General features: G+C 33.2%; 1 protein-coding gene across 1 annotated transcript in view; it reads left to right on the top strand.

Moving 5' to 3' along the window:
* LOC149490502 (anti-apoptotic protein NR13-like) overlaps window positions 1-19,481 on the top strand; it is a 35,890-nt gene that overhangs the window by 12,745 nt on the left and 3,664 nt on the right. The window contains exons 2-4 of the mRNA XM_089705398.1: window positions 11,059-11,248; window positions 12,758-12,999; window positions 16,324-16,584. Of these exons, the coding sequence (XP_089561524.1) occupies window positions 11,242-11,248; window positions 12,758-12,999; window positions 16,324-16,584 (510 nt within the window). The 5' untranslated portion in view covers window positions 11,059-11,241. The remainder of the gene's footprint in view (window positions 1-11,058; window positions 11,249-12,757; window positions 13,000-16,323; window positions 16,585-19,481) is intronic.

The raw sequence follows: 19,481 nt of genomic DNA, 5'->3' as shown, positions 1-19,481 counted from the left end.
CCGTTCTCTTTAATTTTAATGTGTCGCTTGTAAAAGGTAGGTAAAGGTAGGTAAACTAGAAAATTGTGTACTTTTTAGGATTAAAATATCTCCACAGTGCCTCAGCTATTAAAGATAAACCTCTTTAGCCATTAGCGAGAACGTCGTTATCATACCAAGTAGTAAGTACCAGGGAACGACATACGTGTATAACGGGCTGGAGTCCTTAGCCCATTAATAGTTTTTAAACGCAGCATTCCAATGATAAGCTTCTATAGCAGTACTACATTGCTTCTAGATAAAATCTGAGGTAGGTATATCTAGTTATATACTTATACTCGTACTTATATAGATTTTATCTATAATTTAAACAACTAATTACTTACATGTTTGTTCTCAATTGATTTTTAAATTTTATTCAACTAAAGTTTGCAACTAATTACTAAACTACGCTTTAACAATATGTGTAAAAGATAGAATAATATGAAAACTTATGAAAAATATTTTATTGCGAAATATGAACTTATAGCTCACCTACCTTATTTGTCATTGTCAATAAAGAAATAAAATAGTTCTTTCTCAGTTAATACAACCCGAATGTGTTGCGAAAACCAAAACAAGTAACGTTCCTCTTTTCATCGAGGTTTTTATGATCGCGTCCACAGACATATCGCGTCCATAAATGCAACACCTATTAAAAGGAAAAAAGAAGAAAAACTAAATACATCACTGCTCTAATCGGCGAAGCAAAGGTCTTGGCCAGCATTATGACTCCACAGGACAGGAAATATAAAAGTAGAAATAATAATGAATCAGTGGTAAGTAAATAAAGGCGCAAAATAATCCATACTCTAATATTATAAATGCGAAAGTAACTGTCTGTCTGTCTGTTACTCAATCACGCCTAAACTACTGAACCAATTTTAATTGAATTTGGTATGGAGATATTTTAATCCCGAGAAAGGACATAGGCTACTTTTTATCCCGGGAAAATGACGCAATCCCGGAAATCCCACGGAAACGGGAACTATGCGAGTTTTTCTTTGACTGCGCGGGCGAAGCCGCGGGCGGAAACCTAGTATAAAATAAAATGGTGAACCTTATTATATTATACTATTTAGACGAGGATTAAAACTTAGTTTCAAAATATTCTGAAATAATTATCTACTTCATTCAAATGTTAAAATCTCCTTAATATTTAAGAAGTTTATAAGTAACAACCTGACTTTAAAGTTGCTTATAAAAGGAGAGCAATCAAGGACAGAATGTCCTTTAATCCTGACGTATTATTATTCGACTTTCATGCTTTATTTATTAGCTTGACATCATTATTCGTTATCGGATGATAACGAAAAAGCCATATCGCGGGTATCTATGAACATAGGCTACAAAGTGGTCATTAAGCCAGGGACTGTTTAGTTATATTATCAAAATTCAAACATTGTCGCAAAAAAATTCTGCTTTTTATCGCTAGCAATGACCATTTTTCGTTGAATTATAATTCAAGCGTTTTATTTTTAATTTTTGTTTTATTAATTAAGTTGATTGATCTCATTATATATCTGATATAAAGATATTGAATGAAGGAAAAATTAAAAATAACCTTAGAGGCATTAGCGAGAGGTCGTTAGGGAGGAAAGACTAGATTTTCATCATTCCAGTTTCCGCTTCATTTCTTATAGGTAACTACCTAAATCGTATATTACCTAATCTATATGTATATCGGATTAATGTTAATCATCGTACTTGTATCAAATGAATAATATTTTACCTTCTATACAAGCAGAAAAAAATTAAAAATAAGTATGAAAATTGCTGTAATTAGTTGATACGCACGTTGAAATTCAGCAAGTTCCAGATTCTAATTCGATTGGGAAAAATATCTACAAAAATCTATAACGAAAACTTACTTTACACATAATAATTGCGACCCAAATGAAATAAAGTAAAAACAGATCCAATATGGAAGTATGAATTCATACAGTCGTTCCATTTGTTCGAAATTTCCTGCTAAGGGCTGATTAAGTATTCTGTGAGCGTGAAAACTTATCAGTAGCATTGAAACGCTGAATTAACATTAGTAACATAGCGACATCACGACCTTTACGTATCGAGCAACATGCCACACTCTCGTAGCATCACTAATGACTAACTTACCATCGAACATATCCAAATTTAAATTGGCTGACTAGATGGATTTCCGATACACAAACAAATTTAAGCCTCGCATGATTTCACTGTTTTCTTTTGTGGATGTTCACAAGTGGATTATCAAAAAAAAGTGTAGCTACATAACAAAACGCTTTATCCCCGAGCCTGGTGAAAAAAAATTCACACAAACATTTCATCACAATAAAAGATAGTTATTGATTACGTTCTTTTTTTAAATGTATAGAGTATGTGTGAGTGCAGTTTTATTATTTTAATGATTACACATTATCTTCAAACATCGAAAAGAACTTCAGAATACCTGTAAAATAAGTACATTCCTTCTATACATAAATGAAAATAATTCAGAATTATTTAATGGAGTTAACTAGGGATGTAACGATACCGATACCGATACCGATATATCGGCCGATATAATCGGCAAGCCGATATATCGGTATCGCCGATAATAAATCAACCGATACCGATATTTTTTTATTAAATTCTTTCTTTTCTTTTATGTTTTTGCATTGTATTCATTCATATTGTTTTATTTCTGTTTCTGTAATAGTGTTAAGGAAGAGCGGAACCTCCTGACACAAGCATTTTATTTGCTTACTAGGAGTGTTCCAATCACAAATTTGTTTATGTAAAGGAAAGAAATAAATAATTTTGAATTTTTTTTATTTTAAAGTGAAACTTTTATTACATCGTCTCAAACTTTTTGGTCTGTGTAGCGCATGTCGCGTGTATCGCGGCTGCCGAGTAGGTAACAACCAATTTTTTTGATATCAAAAAATTCAAAAACCCGCGCCCAATGAACGATGCGGGAGGCCGCCCGCGCGTGCGCACTTTGTTTTCTGAAAAAACTCTACCAATAGTAAACTTTTATTAGGTACTGATTGTATGTGTATTACATGGTATTACTTAAAGTTTAACTGACTTTGTAAAATAATAATACTAAAATAAATGGTTTTGTTGTTTTTTGATTTGGCATTTTTATTTAAAAGAATACGATTAACAGTTGTCTCTGTTAAATGTTGGTAACTTTTTATGCATAATTCACTATTTATTTTTCTACCAAGCCATCGATATCGGTATCGGTATCGGTATCGCCGATACATTACTACAAATATCGGTATCGGTATCGTATCGGCAAAATCATGTATCGTTACATCCCTAGAGTTAACGTATTAAATAAAGTAAGCTCTCAGAGCAATAAAAAGGTACTTTTTATTGGTTTGAGCATAAGCTATAGAGAAGTCAAGTACCTACCTAAATTTTATTTTCTATATTGAATATAGTAATAAAATTTATTATCACTTATACCAATATATAAAATGAAATGTTTTATTTCAATTTTTATTGAAAATATAAAGAAAAGCCGTGAGCATTTTCATAGAGGCGATAACATTAAATTCGCGATATGAAAGTGTTAGTGACCACAACTCAAGCTGCCCAATGAGCATTTTCTATCTTTGATCGTAACATAATATTTAATAGACTAATATTGTGGTGCCTGAAATATATAGTTTTGTATACTTACAAGTTACATGTAAACTATAACCATTATCCGTAAAGCTGTATCCGTAAACTCGGTCAGATAAAGAAATATGGAGGAAAATTTTCATTGTTTGCATTCAATGGGCTCCGAAACTACTGAACCAATACAGAAAATTATTTCGTCATTAGAAAACGAAATCTCAATAAAATCATCCCCGAGTAATATAGGCTTCTAGCTGTTCTGCACGGTTTCACCCGCATTGCTCCGCTCCTGTTGGTCTTAGCGTGATGATATATATAGCCTAAATTTTTCAAATCGGACCAGTAGTTCCTGAGATTAGCGCGTTCAAACAAACAAACAAACAAACTCTTCAGCTTTATAATATTAGTATAGATGTGTAGCTGGTTGGAACCGAGGCAAACAGAGAAATATCATATTGTGTAATTAGAAATACATATTTAATGAGGGGAATGAATCTTTATTCATTTGATTCTCTTCCTCAAGGTAACATAAACAAAGGTTACGTATTATCTAATCTGTGAAAAAGGTTTATGCTACAGCAGAATGATCATGATTATAAAAAAAATACATTTTATTTAAAGCTTTAAAATAGGAGACTGTTAATTGTTAAAGATGTAAACACTCTTCGAATTTCAGTACACTGGAATATCAAGTAACATGACAACAAATCGTAACTCAAATACTAATTATATTGATATACTTACATGTTTGTAAACATCTTGTTATAAACTTATTTGCGAATGGTTGTTACCAAGTTAGTGTGTATTGGACCACGCATTAATCGGTTCTAGATAACAAGAAATTCCACTTCATTAAAATATAGCATTAAATGTGTCCCTTCGTCCAGCATACTCACCACAACTCACCATGGAATCCTGATATTTCATGAATGTCAAAAAACTGTTCTGAAATAGTGCTAAATAGTGCCCAAAGGAAAAAAATAGTGCTCTTGTACTTGCGAAGTTATAGCCATAGTTCGATGAGTATGCTGGACGAAGGTTTCGCCCAGCATACTCACCTCCGTCCGGAGAATCTGTATACGCTTCAAAAATAATTCATACTTCAAAAAATAGTTCCCAAATAGTGCCAAACGGTGCCCAAAAAGAAAAAACAGTGCTCGAATAACTTCGGAGTTATAGGCTTCGTTCAGTGAGTATGCTGGGCGTAGGTTCTACGCCCAGCATACTCACCTCAGCGCGCGAATATCGAACGAGCTATAGGTATAATTTACGTCTCAAAAATTTGTACTTGAAATAGTGCCCAATATCAGTCCAATTTTTGCTTGACTTTTGACTTAGAAAACCATTAAATTTTAATGTAAACTTCTACATACTAACGTAAAATGGGGTACAGTCGTCGACACAATATGTTTTTGGACAAAAATATTAAACTTTCTAATTGTAGACTTCATGTTATTGGAAATAATTATGGTATTTTCTCACATGTCAAAAACTTTCGATTAAATGCATTATTATATATTTTATAAATAATAATAAATGAATGAAACTTTAAGCGTAAATGAAGTCTATTACTTCATTGCATTGTGTGTTTGTCTGAATAAAAACAGTCATTTGCAGCCAATAAAATTAATATCTTGAAAAATTGTAAAAAGGAAATTATACAGTTTCTTTTTGTATATATGTTGCAGACAAAACTTATAACCAGTCAAAACTAGTACTGTGACATAGTTATACAAATTTTTAAAACTCTTTCCAATAGTTTCATCAATGAAAGGTTTAGCAATAAAAAACATTTTTAATTACTTACGTTATTTATTACTATTTAAAGGGCCAAAGTAATCAGAATTCTAGTTAACTAGTTCACAGCTTTTGTTAACATTCATAATATAATCAATGTAAATAGAAAAAATTGTAGTTTTAATATTGTATATAATATACATATAAAAAAATGTTCAGCGTCGCGGGCGCCGCGCGTCGTAAGCCCCATACCTATTGACCGTACGTGCATCCATTACTGCCACACTATATTGAACTTTATCACATGAGGAATACAGGTCAATTCTGTAAACGTTGTGGTACCGTCCTTGATCCGGAAAATGATTATTTTGAATAATTTTGTCAGTTGTAATGTAAGCATTAATAACAGCAACTTTATTTTTCATGCATGATTTACTTCATTTGATATCTTAATCCTTCAAGCGCCGTGATCTAGAAAAAATCATTGTTCCTAGCTACCGGGGTCCCATGCGACGCGCGAAGGCTTAATCATATTATTATAAAGTATTATTAAAATAATGTGTAATTAATAATATTGCGATTCTAAAGTACATAGACAATATAACAAAACAAATAATTTACACAAGACAAAAATTGTTAGAAAGAAAGTTAATAATATTGTATTCGACTGTACTCAATGTAATGTATGTAGAAGTTTACAATCAAATTTAATGGTTTTCTAGGTCAAAAGTCAAGCAAAAATTGGACTGATATTGGGCACTATTTCAAGCACAATTTTTTGAGACGTAAATTGTTCCTATAGCTCGTTCGATATTCGCGCACTGAGGTGAGTATGCTGGGCGTAGAACCTACGCCCAGCATACTCACTGAACGAAGCCTGTAACTCCGAAGTTATTCGAGCACTGTTTTTTCTTTTTGGGCACCGTTTGGCACTATTTGGGAACTATTTTTTGAAGTATGAATTATGTTTGAAGCGTATACAGATTCTCCGGACGGAGGTGAGTATGCTGGGCGAAACCTTCGTCCAGCATACTCATCGAACTATGGCTATAACTTCGCAAGTACAAGAGCACTATTTTTTTCCTTTGGGCACTATTTAGCACTATTTCAGAACAGTTTTTTGACATTCATGAAATATCAGGATTCCATGGTGAGTTGTGGTGAGTATGCTGGACGAAGGGACACCATTAAATACGTCATGACGCCGTGACCCTTGGTATGACATATAGACCGGGAGATATTGACACAAAATTTCGAGTCATTTGTAACAGGATGGCGGTTCTACAGGGTTCTTAGTACGCAATGACAAAAAGAAAAATGATGGTATGAACGCTGGTACCGGCGGCTTAGTCGCGTGGGCGTTAGTCGAACTCGTCGGAAAATAGCGAAAGTCAAACGATTTGTAACAGTATGGCACTTATTTTTCCTGTAAGTTTGAGGATCAACGAATATAAATACAAAATTTAAAAGATCTAGGTGTTGGAAATCTTCACTTATCTAAATTAATAATAAATTAATTTTTCAAGTAGGTATGACAGCACTTTTTCCCCCTACTAGAAGTATGGCAAATATAATAATGGTCACATTTTATCAAATACTCTCCAAAAATCCAAATGCAATACTGGTACAAAAAGTTTGGCGAAATAAAAATTTTTTGCAGATTTTCGGTGGTATGGCGACCATTTTGAATCGTCCGAAAAGTATGGCATGGCAATTTTCGTAAATAGCTGCATGACGATGGTTACCTGTGCAAAAGTTAGCCTGGTACAAATGGTTGAATAATTGTTTTATTTAAATCAACACATTCGCGTCAGTATGGCGGAAAAGTATGGCATGACACTACCGCCTACTTCTTTTTTATGGGCTATCGGTAAATTCTAAAATTTTTGTGTTACAAATCGTTTGACTTTCGCTATTTTTCCGACGAGTTCGACTAACGCCCACGCGACTAAGCCGCTGGTACCAGCGTTCACACCATCATTTTTCTTTTTGTCATTGCGTACTAAGACCCCTGTAGAACCGCCATCCTGTTACAAATGACTCGAAATTTTATGTCAATATCTCCCGGTCTAATATTATACATAATATCTATACACATGTCCAATACAGTGAATCCTGTGATATTAAGTAGTAATACCTTATTCATTGGTAATTAATTAAGAACAATATTTTTAATGACTTGGTATTGGAATTTTATAGCCTCTTAAGCCAGAGTAAATAAATACAAATTCTATTTACTGTGTTATAGGTGAGAAAAATTATGATCAGATTATCTAAGACATATTATGAGAATTGAGAATGTAATAAACAGTCTAATTTCTTCTTCAATTGCTTTGTTTATCATTTTTATCTCTTAGTGGGACCCTCTATAAATAAGACGACTGTCATGTAAACACGTCTATTTGGGTAACCGGGTAAAAGAAATGCCTTTATAAGTGATAAAAAATTGGAGGTCTCTTGGGTTCCCACTTATTCAGGTTTCACTGTACATATAAGTACAGAATATTTTCTCCTTAAGCCAAAATTTTAGGAACAATTCTTAACATTGGCTAGCCGAGATATTGTATATGGAATGAGCTAGTAACATCGCCTAGGTATTTTGCAGATTTGAAGTACCAAGGATCTCAGTCGCTGCGGTAGACTATGAGGTATGCCGTATGGTGTGGTATGGTGGACTCGCAACAACTGTACTTACTTTTCCTATCCCCAGAATAAAACTTAATCTGCTCGAATGTTTCTTTTCTTCTGATACCTAATAAAATATCGAACATCGCATATCGCAATTGTTTCGCGAGAATTAAAACGGCGAGTGTTGTCTAGTAACTACAGAAATTTTCTGCAAATAGGTAAATTTTCACTTGATATTATCTGATATCAACAAGGTATTAACTTAGGTACTTAAGTTAACTTAATTTTCAAGTCTCAATAGACAACAATTCTATTGTGACTCTTATATTATACTCATTAGAGGTATAGTTACAATTTGCACGCCCGTCTTTTTATTAATGTTGCCTTCACCAATAATAAAAGATTTTGCAAAGTACCTATTAAAACGCATTAAACAACATCTATTGTACTTACAATATATTATACACTTATATATCAGTGTCTATGACAATCATTTTGTCGATGAAAATTGAATGGCAGTATTCATTTACAATAAGGATGCGTGACTTGAGTAATAGTCTGTAATTATTTACTGGGATGTGTCTAAAGAAAATTTATGTTTTCCATGATAAACACATTTTACATGATCATTATCATAATAACAATATGAGTAGGAAGATATATGTTTCCTGTAAGATCTCTGTGCTGTTACACCCTTTAAAAAATAAACCCACGAATTATTAAAGGCAATTTAAATGGACTATTGTATAAATCTGATCACCAATTGAATAAAATAAATTAAACGCCTCAATATTTAAAATAATTAGTTAAGTTTATTTTCATTTCTTTTCATTGTACTCTAAGATTGTACGTACTTACCTTTTCATATTATGTTTATACTCGTACTATTGCATTTTCGTTAGTCCATCTGTCCTTTCTACTGATATATTTTCTTTGTAGTTTTTCACCGGTTGCCTGGGCAACAATCCCTACTTAGCGATAGGTGGCCTTATATCTAAACAGGGATTTCTTTATATGTATCTGTATAAAAAAAATATAAACCAATATAAGGATAGAAAAAATTTATTTCTTAAACTTTTTTTAAATTTAACTTTTATTTAGCAGTCTTCTGTTTGTATTCTTTAAAAATACAGGATAAATAGTGAACATAAAAATTTCTGAATTAGTTCTTTGTTTAACTTGTTTAAGCGCTTGCAAACTATGGTAAAATATACATCGGGTTTATAAAAGTGTCTACTTAATTATTATTATTCATGTATTGGAAAACAATTATTAAAAAGAACAAATATATGTTAATAAATTATGATCTTTGCTTTTAATACAATCCACTCTGAATTGTTCTTTCTACCCTCACATCTTCTTCTACCCTCTATCACATTCTGTTTGAACGGTTTTTCTTTGTTCCTTGAATATATAAAGTCTTTTATAGGATTCTGCAATTGTTAAGTAAGGGCCGATTTTTCAATGCTTGGATAAAACTTATTCGTCGAATAATGTATAAAACTACCATTTTAAAAACGTATTCTAATTGCCCGTATTTGACAGTTTACGTAACATTTTAATATTATCGTGTTTTATTGGACGGATAAGTTTTATCCAAGCATTGAAAAATCGGCCCTAAATGAAATAGGATTTTTAATTGTTATAAGGTAAATCTCGATTTTTAATCCGGTAAAGAACAATTTCCACTCGTGCGAGGTCGGGGTTATAAGCAAATTACATATAAAACCATAAACTCATTTTGTAAGAAAATACAAAAACAATAATTACAGTAACTCCTCTGACATAGAGTAGGTACTTCAAATGTAATCACATTGGAAGTACTTATCACCAGTTACGGGTTAAATTGACCAGAAAAACAAATCGTTGACGTCAATCGCGAAATAAACGTTTTCTACTCATTAATTTTGGCGCTTAGGCCTTAGATACCTTATACCTACGTAATACGTATAAGGTATCCACTATGGGTGTTGACTACTGTTACTAAAATTTACGCAAAATGAAATAAAAATATGACCCTTGTTTCTTATACCTAACTTTGTACGAAATTATTAATCTATTTGTATGAGCATAGAATAGCTCGTAACTAGCACAGTTCACCTTACGGCACAAATATCCAGTGAAAAGCTTACGTGTACGCCTGACAGATTAATAGAGGGGAATAAAAATGAAAAGGTCACTCGAGGTAGGTAATAAGCGATAAAGTTTCTTATATATGTCAATGGATAACAATTTACTATTTCCCACGTACCTAGTCCCCGTCGTAAATACTATTTAGAGAGTAATAAAAATTAGGGCATTTATTCAACTCTCAGTACTTTGCTCTTCTTCTCTGTATATAAATATTCTTGAATATAACTTGATTCTAATACACGTTCAAGTATCGAGAATCTCTTTGTGCAGCAAGCTCTGTAGAAGTTAATAATATCTTTATTGTATTCAAAGGCACGGATAGGTAATATCGGAGTAATATTGTGAGAAAAATATTTGATTTCTATGAAAGCCTTGACCATGTTGAGTGTATTATGTGTTCCCATAGTTACACAAATATATTACTAAAGTTCAACATTTAATAAAATTTTGCTTTCATTATTAGAAGTTACAAACAATATGTTATACCTAATTAAAATTAATTAATAGAACGTTTCCATCGTAATTATATCTAATACCCACTTATCTTTTTTAGCCTATTTATGTTTCAAAACTGTGACTTCAAAGTTCAACAAAGCCTTTCAATTTTATGAATTTGGGATTTATGTCGATAATAAAAGCTATCTGTTATCCAGTACAAATACCTTCAAACTTGAAAGATTATGTTGATATTTATAGCGTCCCTCGGTACTCTGAGTACCTATTAAGTATTAAATTCTTTTGAACTTCTTTAATATTAAAGGAACTTTTAAATTTTTTATTACATAACATATTATTACGGATATAAATGATATTATATAATATCATTTATATCCGTTTATAATAAGTATATACTTATTATAAACGAAAACAATAACGCGATAGCTTACTCCAATACTCGACATGTGCAAAACATTGTACTTAGTAAAACCTATTAATCTTCATTTTCAGATAGGGCCAATTACAGATATAAAATGGCAATTAAATGGCAAGAAAACTCAAGGGGACAACAACATTGCAATTCACGTCACTCCACCAGATGGAGACGAAGACAATGAGTTCGTACCACCGCTACGGCCGCGACGGAAGCTCAGCACACCGCTGAGCGCGTTCCCAGGTGCCGATGGATTTAAAATGTCTGGTAAGAATTAATAATCATTAATTATTAATTAATGCTGAAGAGTTTTTTTTGTTTATTTATTTGAACGCGCTAATTTCGGGAACTACTGGTCCGATTTGAAAAATTATTTCGGTGTCAGATAGCCCATTTATCGAGGAAGGCTATAGGTACCTATCTCATCTCGCTAAGACCAACAGGAGCGGACCACTGCGGGTAAAACCGCGGAGCACAGCTAGTACTCAATAAAACTCAAGAAAGACTCATGAAATTATTGCGTTTTCAGCGATCCTTGATATGTGCAGAAAGTTTGAATTAAATCTTTCCGTTCAAAGTGGATCGAATTAAGAAAATACAAGCGTTGTAAACATCATATTTTACTGACAGTCCCAAAAATACTACCTTCATTACCCAGTAATTACCTACTATATAGTTTCTGTAAGCAAGAGTTTCAAATTTTCCTTTGAAACGGGTCAAGTACAAGCTCAAGCAATATTACCTTTGTTTATAATTAATGTGATGGGTGGAAGGGTTCCGGCTGGCTGCAGTCATGCTCAGTCTGTATACTATGTATTAATTATTATGAAAATTAGATTAAGTTATAATACCAATGAGGACAATTGTCATACTGTTAAACAGAGTATGCTATAAAAAAATTATAAGAAGTATAGTACTTACGGTACATATTAATACTTACGGTGGCCTGGAAGAGATCGCTAGTCGCTACCTAGCGACAAGGCAACCGTTTGTACACATTGTTTTCCTCTTATCTGTACTTTATGTGTCTCTATTTCCTTTGTGTGTGCAATAAATAATTATATAAATAAATAAAATACTTACAAGAATGAAAAGCGAGTTTATCAATTTAGTATCTAGGTATCATTTTCTTTAATAACGTACCTATGCCTGTAAAAACGAATCTTCCTATTCCTAAACTTAGGGTATTAACAATGTATTCAGTGCAATATCAGACGCTATTAAAATGAAGATTTTAAAACTTATTTTTAGAAACGTAAAAACATAACCTACCCGTGTAATGAACGCGAACGTAAGGTTGGTAAGTTCTTTATTATTTTATTTAAATTCTTGAAGAAAGTACCTATGAGATTTAATAATGGAGCGACTCATATCTTCAACATTAGAATATTTTTTAATTTTGTCTAAGTACCTAACTTATCTTCTCATAATCTTTTATTATTTTATACTTATAGCTGCTCGGCCAGGCTTTGCTTATAAATAAAAAGTTATTTGTAATATTTTCAAATTTTAACAGTTATTATAAAGCCCAATCTAAATATGTAGGTAACATTATATTATGAATACAGAATAATACACAAAACTCTTAGAATCCCCTCCATTTTTTGCAGACTGTTAACAAGGAATCATACACAATACCTACTGTTTTACGATAATATACCTACCTAGTTTATAGTTACATAGTATATCTGTAGTAAATAAACATTTCGGATGATCAATATATGAAGAAATATGAAGATTCATATTTTGAGTTCGGTTTTTTAACTTTCTTTACAGTAGATGGCTTGCGTCTATCACCTACTCGCTCCCTCTCACCGGTCGACCGCACTAAAAGAAGATTCAGCACGATGGTATCTACTGCCGCTGCTGCTGCAGTGTCCAGACGATTGTCGGCTACTATAGGCTGGTGCTTGGCCATTCCCACGCAAGTTAAGCCACACATTGTCAGACAGGGCCGTGCCCTGTGTTTGCAATATATAAAAACACAAATACGAAGATCTATGGCGTGTCCTAAGAAGGTAATAATCTAACTTATTCAATACTTAATCAATAGTATCGATTATAGAAGCATTTCTTCGTCATTTTATTGTTTAAATGTTACAGACACTAACCTACAATTTACATAGCAAAACAACGATACCTATATGTATAAAGATAAATAGACATAAGGAGTTAGTTACAATCAAATATTTATTATTTGATTCACATATTTTACCAGTTGTTTTGCAAAGACGGGCGTGTTTTTCGTGCTTTTCCACCAATAATGTGCGAGGATGAATGCAATGTGTGTAAATGCTATTGCTATTTGGAATTATGCTTAAATGCTTTTTGAAAACCCTATTACAAATTTAAATACAAATCTAATATATATTTAATTAGGTAATACAAATTCTGTGTTAAAATTCCTTATCTTTTAAAGGTATTATCTTAGATAGGTACAGTACAGAGTATGGTACAAAGTGTCTTATCTTTAATGTAATTCAATACGATCTTATTAGAGTCTTCTTATAGAAGCTTCCTCTAATGTGTTCAATTGATGTTAATAATCGAACGCTTCTGATCGTCCAGCAATAGCATTAGGTATTTACTATTTATCAGAATCGTAGCGTGCCTTGGCGGGGCCCCGTATAAAAATTTGTTTGGGGGCCCTCAGGAAGTAAAGATTTCTCACAAAAGCGCACGTTGGGGGCCCCCTTGGCGCGGGGGCCCCGTATAATTGATACGGCAGATACGGCGGTAGCTACGCCCCTGCTATTTATATATTTTTATCAAAACTGAAATTAATACCTACGTTATAAATTTGAACCTTGAAATATTGAGCAAATGGAAAGTTTCATAAGTCAACCAAAAACAAAACCTTTGAAATAAAAACTTTATTTGTCTATACATATTTAGTCCGCACCAAGAAGCCTTATATCTTATACACTGGAGATTTCAGTATGAACATTTGACGTGTAACAAGAAAATTGTTGTGTTCTATCACTTTCACACCTAACTTGGTATTGCCACTGTTAATACGAAGTTTTCCCAAGGCTACTATGTATGCTGTAATATTCTGTGCTAAAGGTTAGTTTTTGTACATGAGTTTGTTGATAAATTGCCAACAACGTCATTCAGAAGCATTGTTGGATGAGACAATTATTATTTATGCTAAATAAAATAAGTATCTGAACCAATTATTAAAAAGCGATATTCCCTGATTATGGGTAGTTACCATAATAAAATTGTAGCAACTCTCACTTTGACAATATGACATAAGTGTCAAAAAAATTGCGTCGCTTCGAATATTTAAGTTAATATTGTTGCGTATTTAATAAATATTTTCCGAATATTAATAATGTATTGCATTGTGAAAAATTGCAGAAGTTTTTGGACACCAAATTCTGGCCTATAATTTCACAGGCAAGTGTATATTTACGTTATTTACAATATTCCTCAATACTCATGCATTTACCTGTTTAGAATCATTTTAAAGGCAAAAATCGTCAAATTTATCATCATTTTACTAAGCAATCATGTTAAATAAGTTCTTTTCCTAATACTTTCATCATTTTTCAACAAGTTTTCAACAAACAAATTTAACAAGTAAGGTAACCATGATGATGGGTTTTTACGGATAGCGACGATAATAATATATTGCTAAGGGCCGATTTTTCAATGCCCAGATAAACAGCTAGATAGACTTTATTCTTCAGTTAACAAAATATTCAATTTTTCAATAGACGAATAGGACTTATCTATCGAATAACTACGTTATTTGAGGAATAAATCTATTGGCCGCTCCAACGGCCAGATAGCGCGCTATTCGACGGTTAGGCATTTGAGTTGACAACTGACGCGTCAAATTTGGGATATTTTCGTATGTCATAACATAGAGCGTAGAATTATTTACAATTAAACCTCTTTCTATATAATTATTATCAATTAAAATCATATTGAAATTGATGTTTTGATAGTACTGATGACCATGCCATTGAAAATTTGCCGAACGCTGCCTTTAAGTATGTCGTTTCCATCGTAAAATATATAAATTGAAACACAAATTTAACCAAACTCTTTACTCGAATCAAAACAACAATCAACAATCATAGAAGACAAGAGCAAAACAAATGCACTCCTGACGTGAGCCATAATGACGGTTGTTGACAAATTGCAAGAGTTGACTCTATCTCGCTCTAACCTGACTAGTTTAATATGTTTGTTTCGCCACTCCGAGAGCAGAGCTGCCAATATGGAAATATTTGGTCAGATAGTTATTCATCAAATAAATCACGATTGAAAAATAGGCGAGCCGTTATGAGTTAGATAAATAATTGAATAAATCTATTCGAGGGGTAGTTATTAGACTGTTTATCTCGGGATTGAAAAATCGGCCCTAAACAATATTATTATGATGAACATTTAGAACACCATTTTAAAATTTTTTATACTTGTAATGAAACAACACACGACATCGGTATTGCACTCACATATTGTGGTTTGTTCTTTTTTACATTGAAATTTATACTTTTTAACCTAATATTTTTTTGATTTACGTATTTCAGCTTTCCAAAAATGAAATAAAAAGAAATAAATGGCTGTCCATAGTGCCTATCAAGGGTAAAATTTATCAACATGCCAGAATATGCAGTTTGCATTTTAAGCCTGAGGATTACGGTCCAGAAAAAAAATACCTTTTGAAAAGTGCTATACCTTTTTATTTACCACATTCTTGTTACTGCGTCTCAACTGATAAAGTAATTTTAATTATATTATAATTAACCACCATGAAACCATTAGTAACCGTAAGTACAGCTCCTGAAAGACATACGAATTTCTGAGAACTGTAATATCGTTACCACACATCAACACTAGCGATGCAACTCTCCCTTTGGAATATTGAAAAGTTTTAGACTGAAGCTTGAGTAACCAAAACGATGTTTTAATGTATGTAGCACTCATTTTAATTAAAAAATCGTAGTATGAGATCAAAAGTTATCAAGCGTTATTTAAAACTATCATTCTCTACCAATTAAAATGGTATGTACCTATAAAGATGATAATTATTCATGTAAGTTGACCAGTAATATGTATTATGATATAAATACTGTTAAAAATATATGTCGTTATTATTTATAGACCATGATTTTTAGTTTTTTTTATTTCGAAAAATCCTGAATATACAAACCAGTGTGGTCACCCACAGAAAGAGACAAAAAACAACACTGACGTCATTCAAGGTTATATTTTCTTGTGACAAGTTAATGGTCATAGTGCAATCTCCAGTGTATTAGATATAAGCTTCTTGGTCCGCACTTAAGTATAATACATACCTACAAGAGAAAAATCACGATTTTTTACAGCAAATTGTGATAAAGCGTCTACAACAAATGATTGAAACCGAATGTGGAGAAGAGGCTATAAATAATACTGAGACAGGCGTATTAGCGGCACTTCGAGCACTTTGCGCAGCTTTGGAAAGAAAACGACCAGATGCGTTCCGTCACGTAGCCAGACAAGCGACGCGGGCACCGTCAGCCATGCTGCGGTCTGACACGGCCCTGGCTGAACTCGCTTTGGCATTAGCAAGACGAATAACCAGAGAAAACATCACATGGTCCAAGGTACAGGGAACCTTTTGTTTTCCGAAAAATTTCTTCGTATTTAAAATCATGAAGACTAAAACATTTTTATTGACCATAATGTCTACCCAAAACTTATGCTGTTGTTGTCCAATCACCAATACCTGTCATAGATTTTAGAACTTTTTTTATACCTAGTACCTACTTACCGAGTTGAGCTTCGATTAAAGCTCAGTTAAGTCTAGAATTAATAAATTGAAATATAATTTGATTTTAAAACAGTAGGCAGTATTTACAGGGCCGGATTTAGGGGAGGGCAAACGGGGCGAAGGCCCGGGGCCTCCACAAACAGGGGGCCCCCACAATAGAGACTTCGTAAAAAAATCTTACAAATTCCAACTAGTAAAACTAGTAAACATCTTTTCCTTTGATATTTTTTTTCACTTTTACCTTTACCTACAGCCTTTACAGTACATGATTATTTGATTATATTTATCTTACATATTAACAGAAATCATTGATCTATATTTGTTCACTCTAATCAGGCAATCAGTGAAATATCAAAATCTCAAATGGCCCTGATTTAAAGCACTTCCAATTTACTACCCATCTTGAGGGAGTACCCCAATGGCTCAATGGCTCAGTGGGCCAGTAGTACTTGCCCGCAACCTCGGAGGTTGGTTATTCGATTCCGTGAAACTAACTTTGCACGCTGCAGCAGAGGCATTGGTGAAAGTGTATGTAACGGATGATTTAGAGTCTATAGTATGTTTCTAGGGCAGGCGGAAATTCGTACAATGACACGAAGTATTATGTTATCATCAAATAAAACGATACCTATCGCTCTTCATACACTAATTTATCGTTTACATGTCGTTTACGCAGCGTACGGGTTCTCGTGGTACAAGGTGGGGTGAACGACGCGGTCGTTCAGAGGTAACAAACTTGTTATTACATGTCTGTATAAGGTGCAGATTAGGAAGCACAGCGACACGCATTCACTTATTGTTGGACACCCCTGTTAGGTCATTGTACGAATTTCCGCCTGCCCTAGGAACACACTATAGTCTTGGTAATGAGTTGGTTCAATTTGTGTCTTTGATTGATTCATACAAAAAGGACTATGGAAAAGATCAATCGCCGGAACTATTTTACTACAAAATTCTCGAAGATCGAAAGGAGAATGGCGAAACTGGGCCTAACTGTTACAGAAATCATAATATACAGGGTGTCCCAAAAAGTAGTGATGAACGGAAGCTGGGAGGTAGAGGACCTAGAGGGCTATCCGAATCACCCCCATGTATGTTATGCGATTTTTTGTATTTTCGGAGTTATGACGTTTTTTTCAATTTTTCACCTATCGCCGAGTACGATGATATTTTCACTCATGGTGACGTCAATTAATGCGCTAGATGCTTGATTTTTTTTGCTTGCTAAGCTGAAAGATAGGCCAATTCAGTATGGTAACATTTACTATCGTTAGATCTTTGAATGGAATAAAAAAAAGAATTAAATGCCAAGAAAGATAAAATTACCCAGTATGTTCACCACTTCAAGGGCCCGTAAAAAAATAAAATCACATAAAAAAGGTTTTCCGTTTAGCTTTTAAAAACTTCCTCTATCTATCATGTAGCTACCATGAAAATTTCATTTTATTATTCAGAAGGCTTCAATCGAAAAATTGAAATCTAAATGTGGTAAGTGCAAAAATTGAATTAATATGATGATTAATAAAAACAAATTAAAACCAATAACATGGTGTTTAATTACCAGAAATTTTTAAAATGACCCCGCTGTTGCTCAGTGCAAGTGCGACATCACCGTAAAAAGTTATCTTTTAAATGACTGAATGCCCTTTTATCATTTTTAATGGTTTCTTTTGCTACTATGAATTTCCGGGTTATTTCGTCCAAATTGTGGCAGTCTCTCGTTTTTGTAGTTATCCCCACGGAAAAAAAATCAATAGGGTTTATGTCCGGGGACCGTGGAGGCCAGGCTAAAGGGCAAAGATACCCTGAAAGATGGATTGGTCGTTGCAGCCTGCGCATGCGCCGGTGACGCCTGCCTTAAAGCCTAGCCTAACGGTCTCTCGACCTAAACCCCATTGATTTGTTTCAATGGGGATACTAAAAAGACCTCGCTACTTGAGATAATGCCACAATTTGGACGAAATAACCCGGAAATTCATAGTAGCAGAAGAAACCATTAAAAATGATAAAAGGGCATTCAGACATTTAAAAGACAACTTTCTATGGTGATGTCGCACTTACAATCAGCAACAGCGGGGTTATTTTAAAAATTTCTGGTAATTAAACACCTATTTATTGGTTTTAATGATCATCATGTTAATAAAATTTTTGCACTTACCACATTTAGATTTCAATTTTTCGATTGAAGCCTTCTGAATAATAAAATGAAATTTTTAGGGTAGCTACCTGATAGATAGAGCAAGTTTTTAAAAGACAAACGGAAAACTTTTTTTATGTGATTTTATTTTTTTACGGGCCCTTGAAGTGGTGAACATACTGAGTAATTTTATCTTTCTTGGCATTTAATTCTTTTTTTTATTCCATTCAAAGATCTAACGATAGTAAATGTTACCATACTGAATTGGCCTATCTTTCAGCTTAGCACACAAAAAAAATCAATCATCTAGCGCAATAATTTACGTCACCATAAATAAAAATCTCATCCTACTCAGCGATAAATGAAAAATTGAAAAAAAACGTCATAACTCCGAAAATACGAAAAATCGCATAACATACATGGGGGTGATTCGGATAGCCCTCTAGGTCCTCTACCTCCCAGCTTCCGTTCATCACTACTTTTTGGGACACCCTGTATTTAAAATTCATTATGTTAATTTTAATAATTATTTGTAAAATATTGACTTCTGATTCTATGGGAAAACAAATCTTTGAAAAAAAAAAATAATTCGT

Source organism: Colias philodice, chromosome 2 (assembly GCF_061535455.1).
Source record: "Colias philodice isolate Cphi_HAF_F1 chromosome 2, ilColPhil1 Martin Lab GWU primary, whole genome shotgun sequence".
Lineage (NCBI taxonomy): Eukaryota > Metazoa > Arthropoda > Insecta > Lepidoptera > Pieridae > Colias > Colias philodice.
Note: the sequence above shows the minus strand (reverse complement) of the source record. Positions and strands in the feature narration are given on the sequence as shown.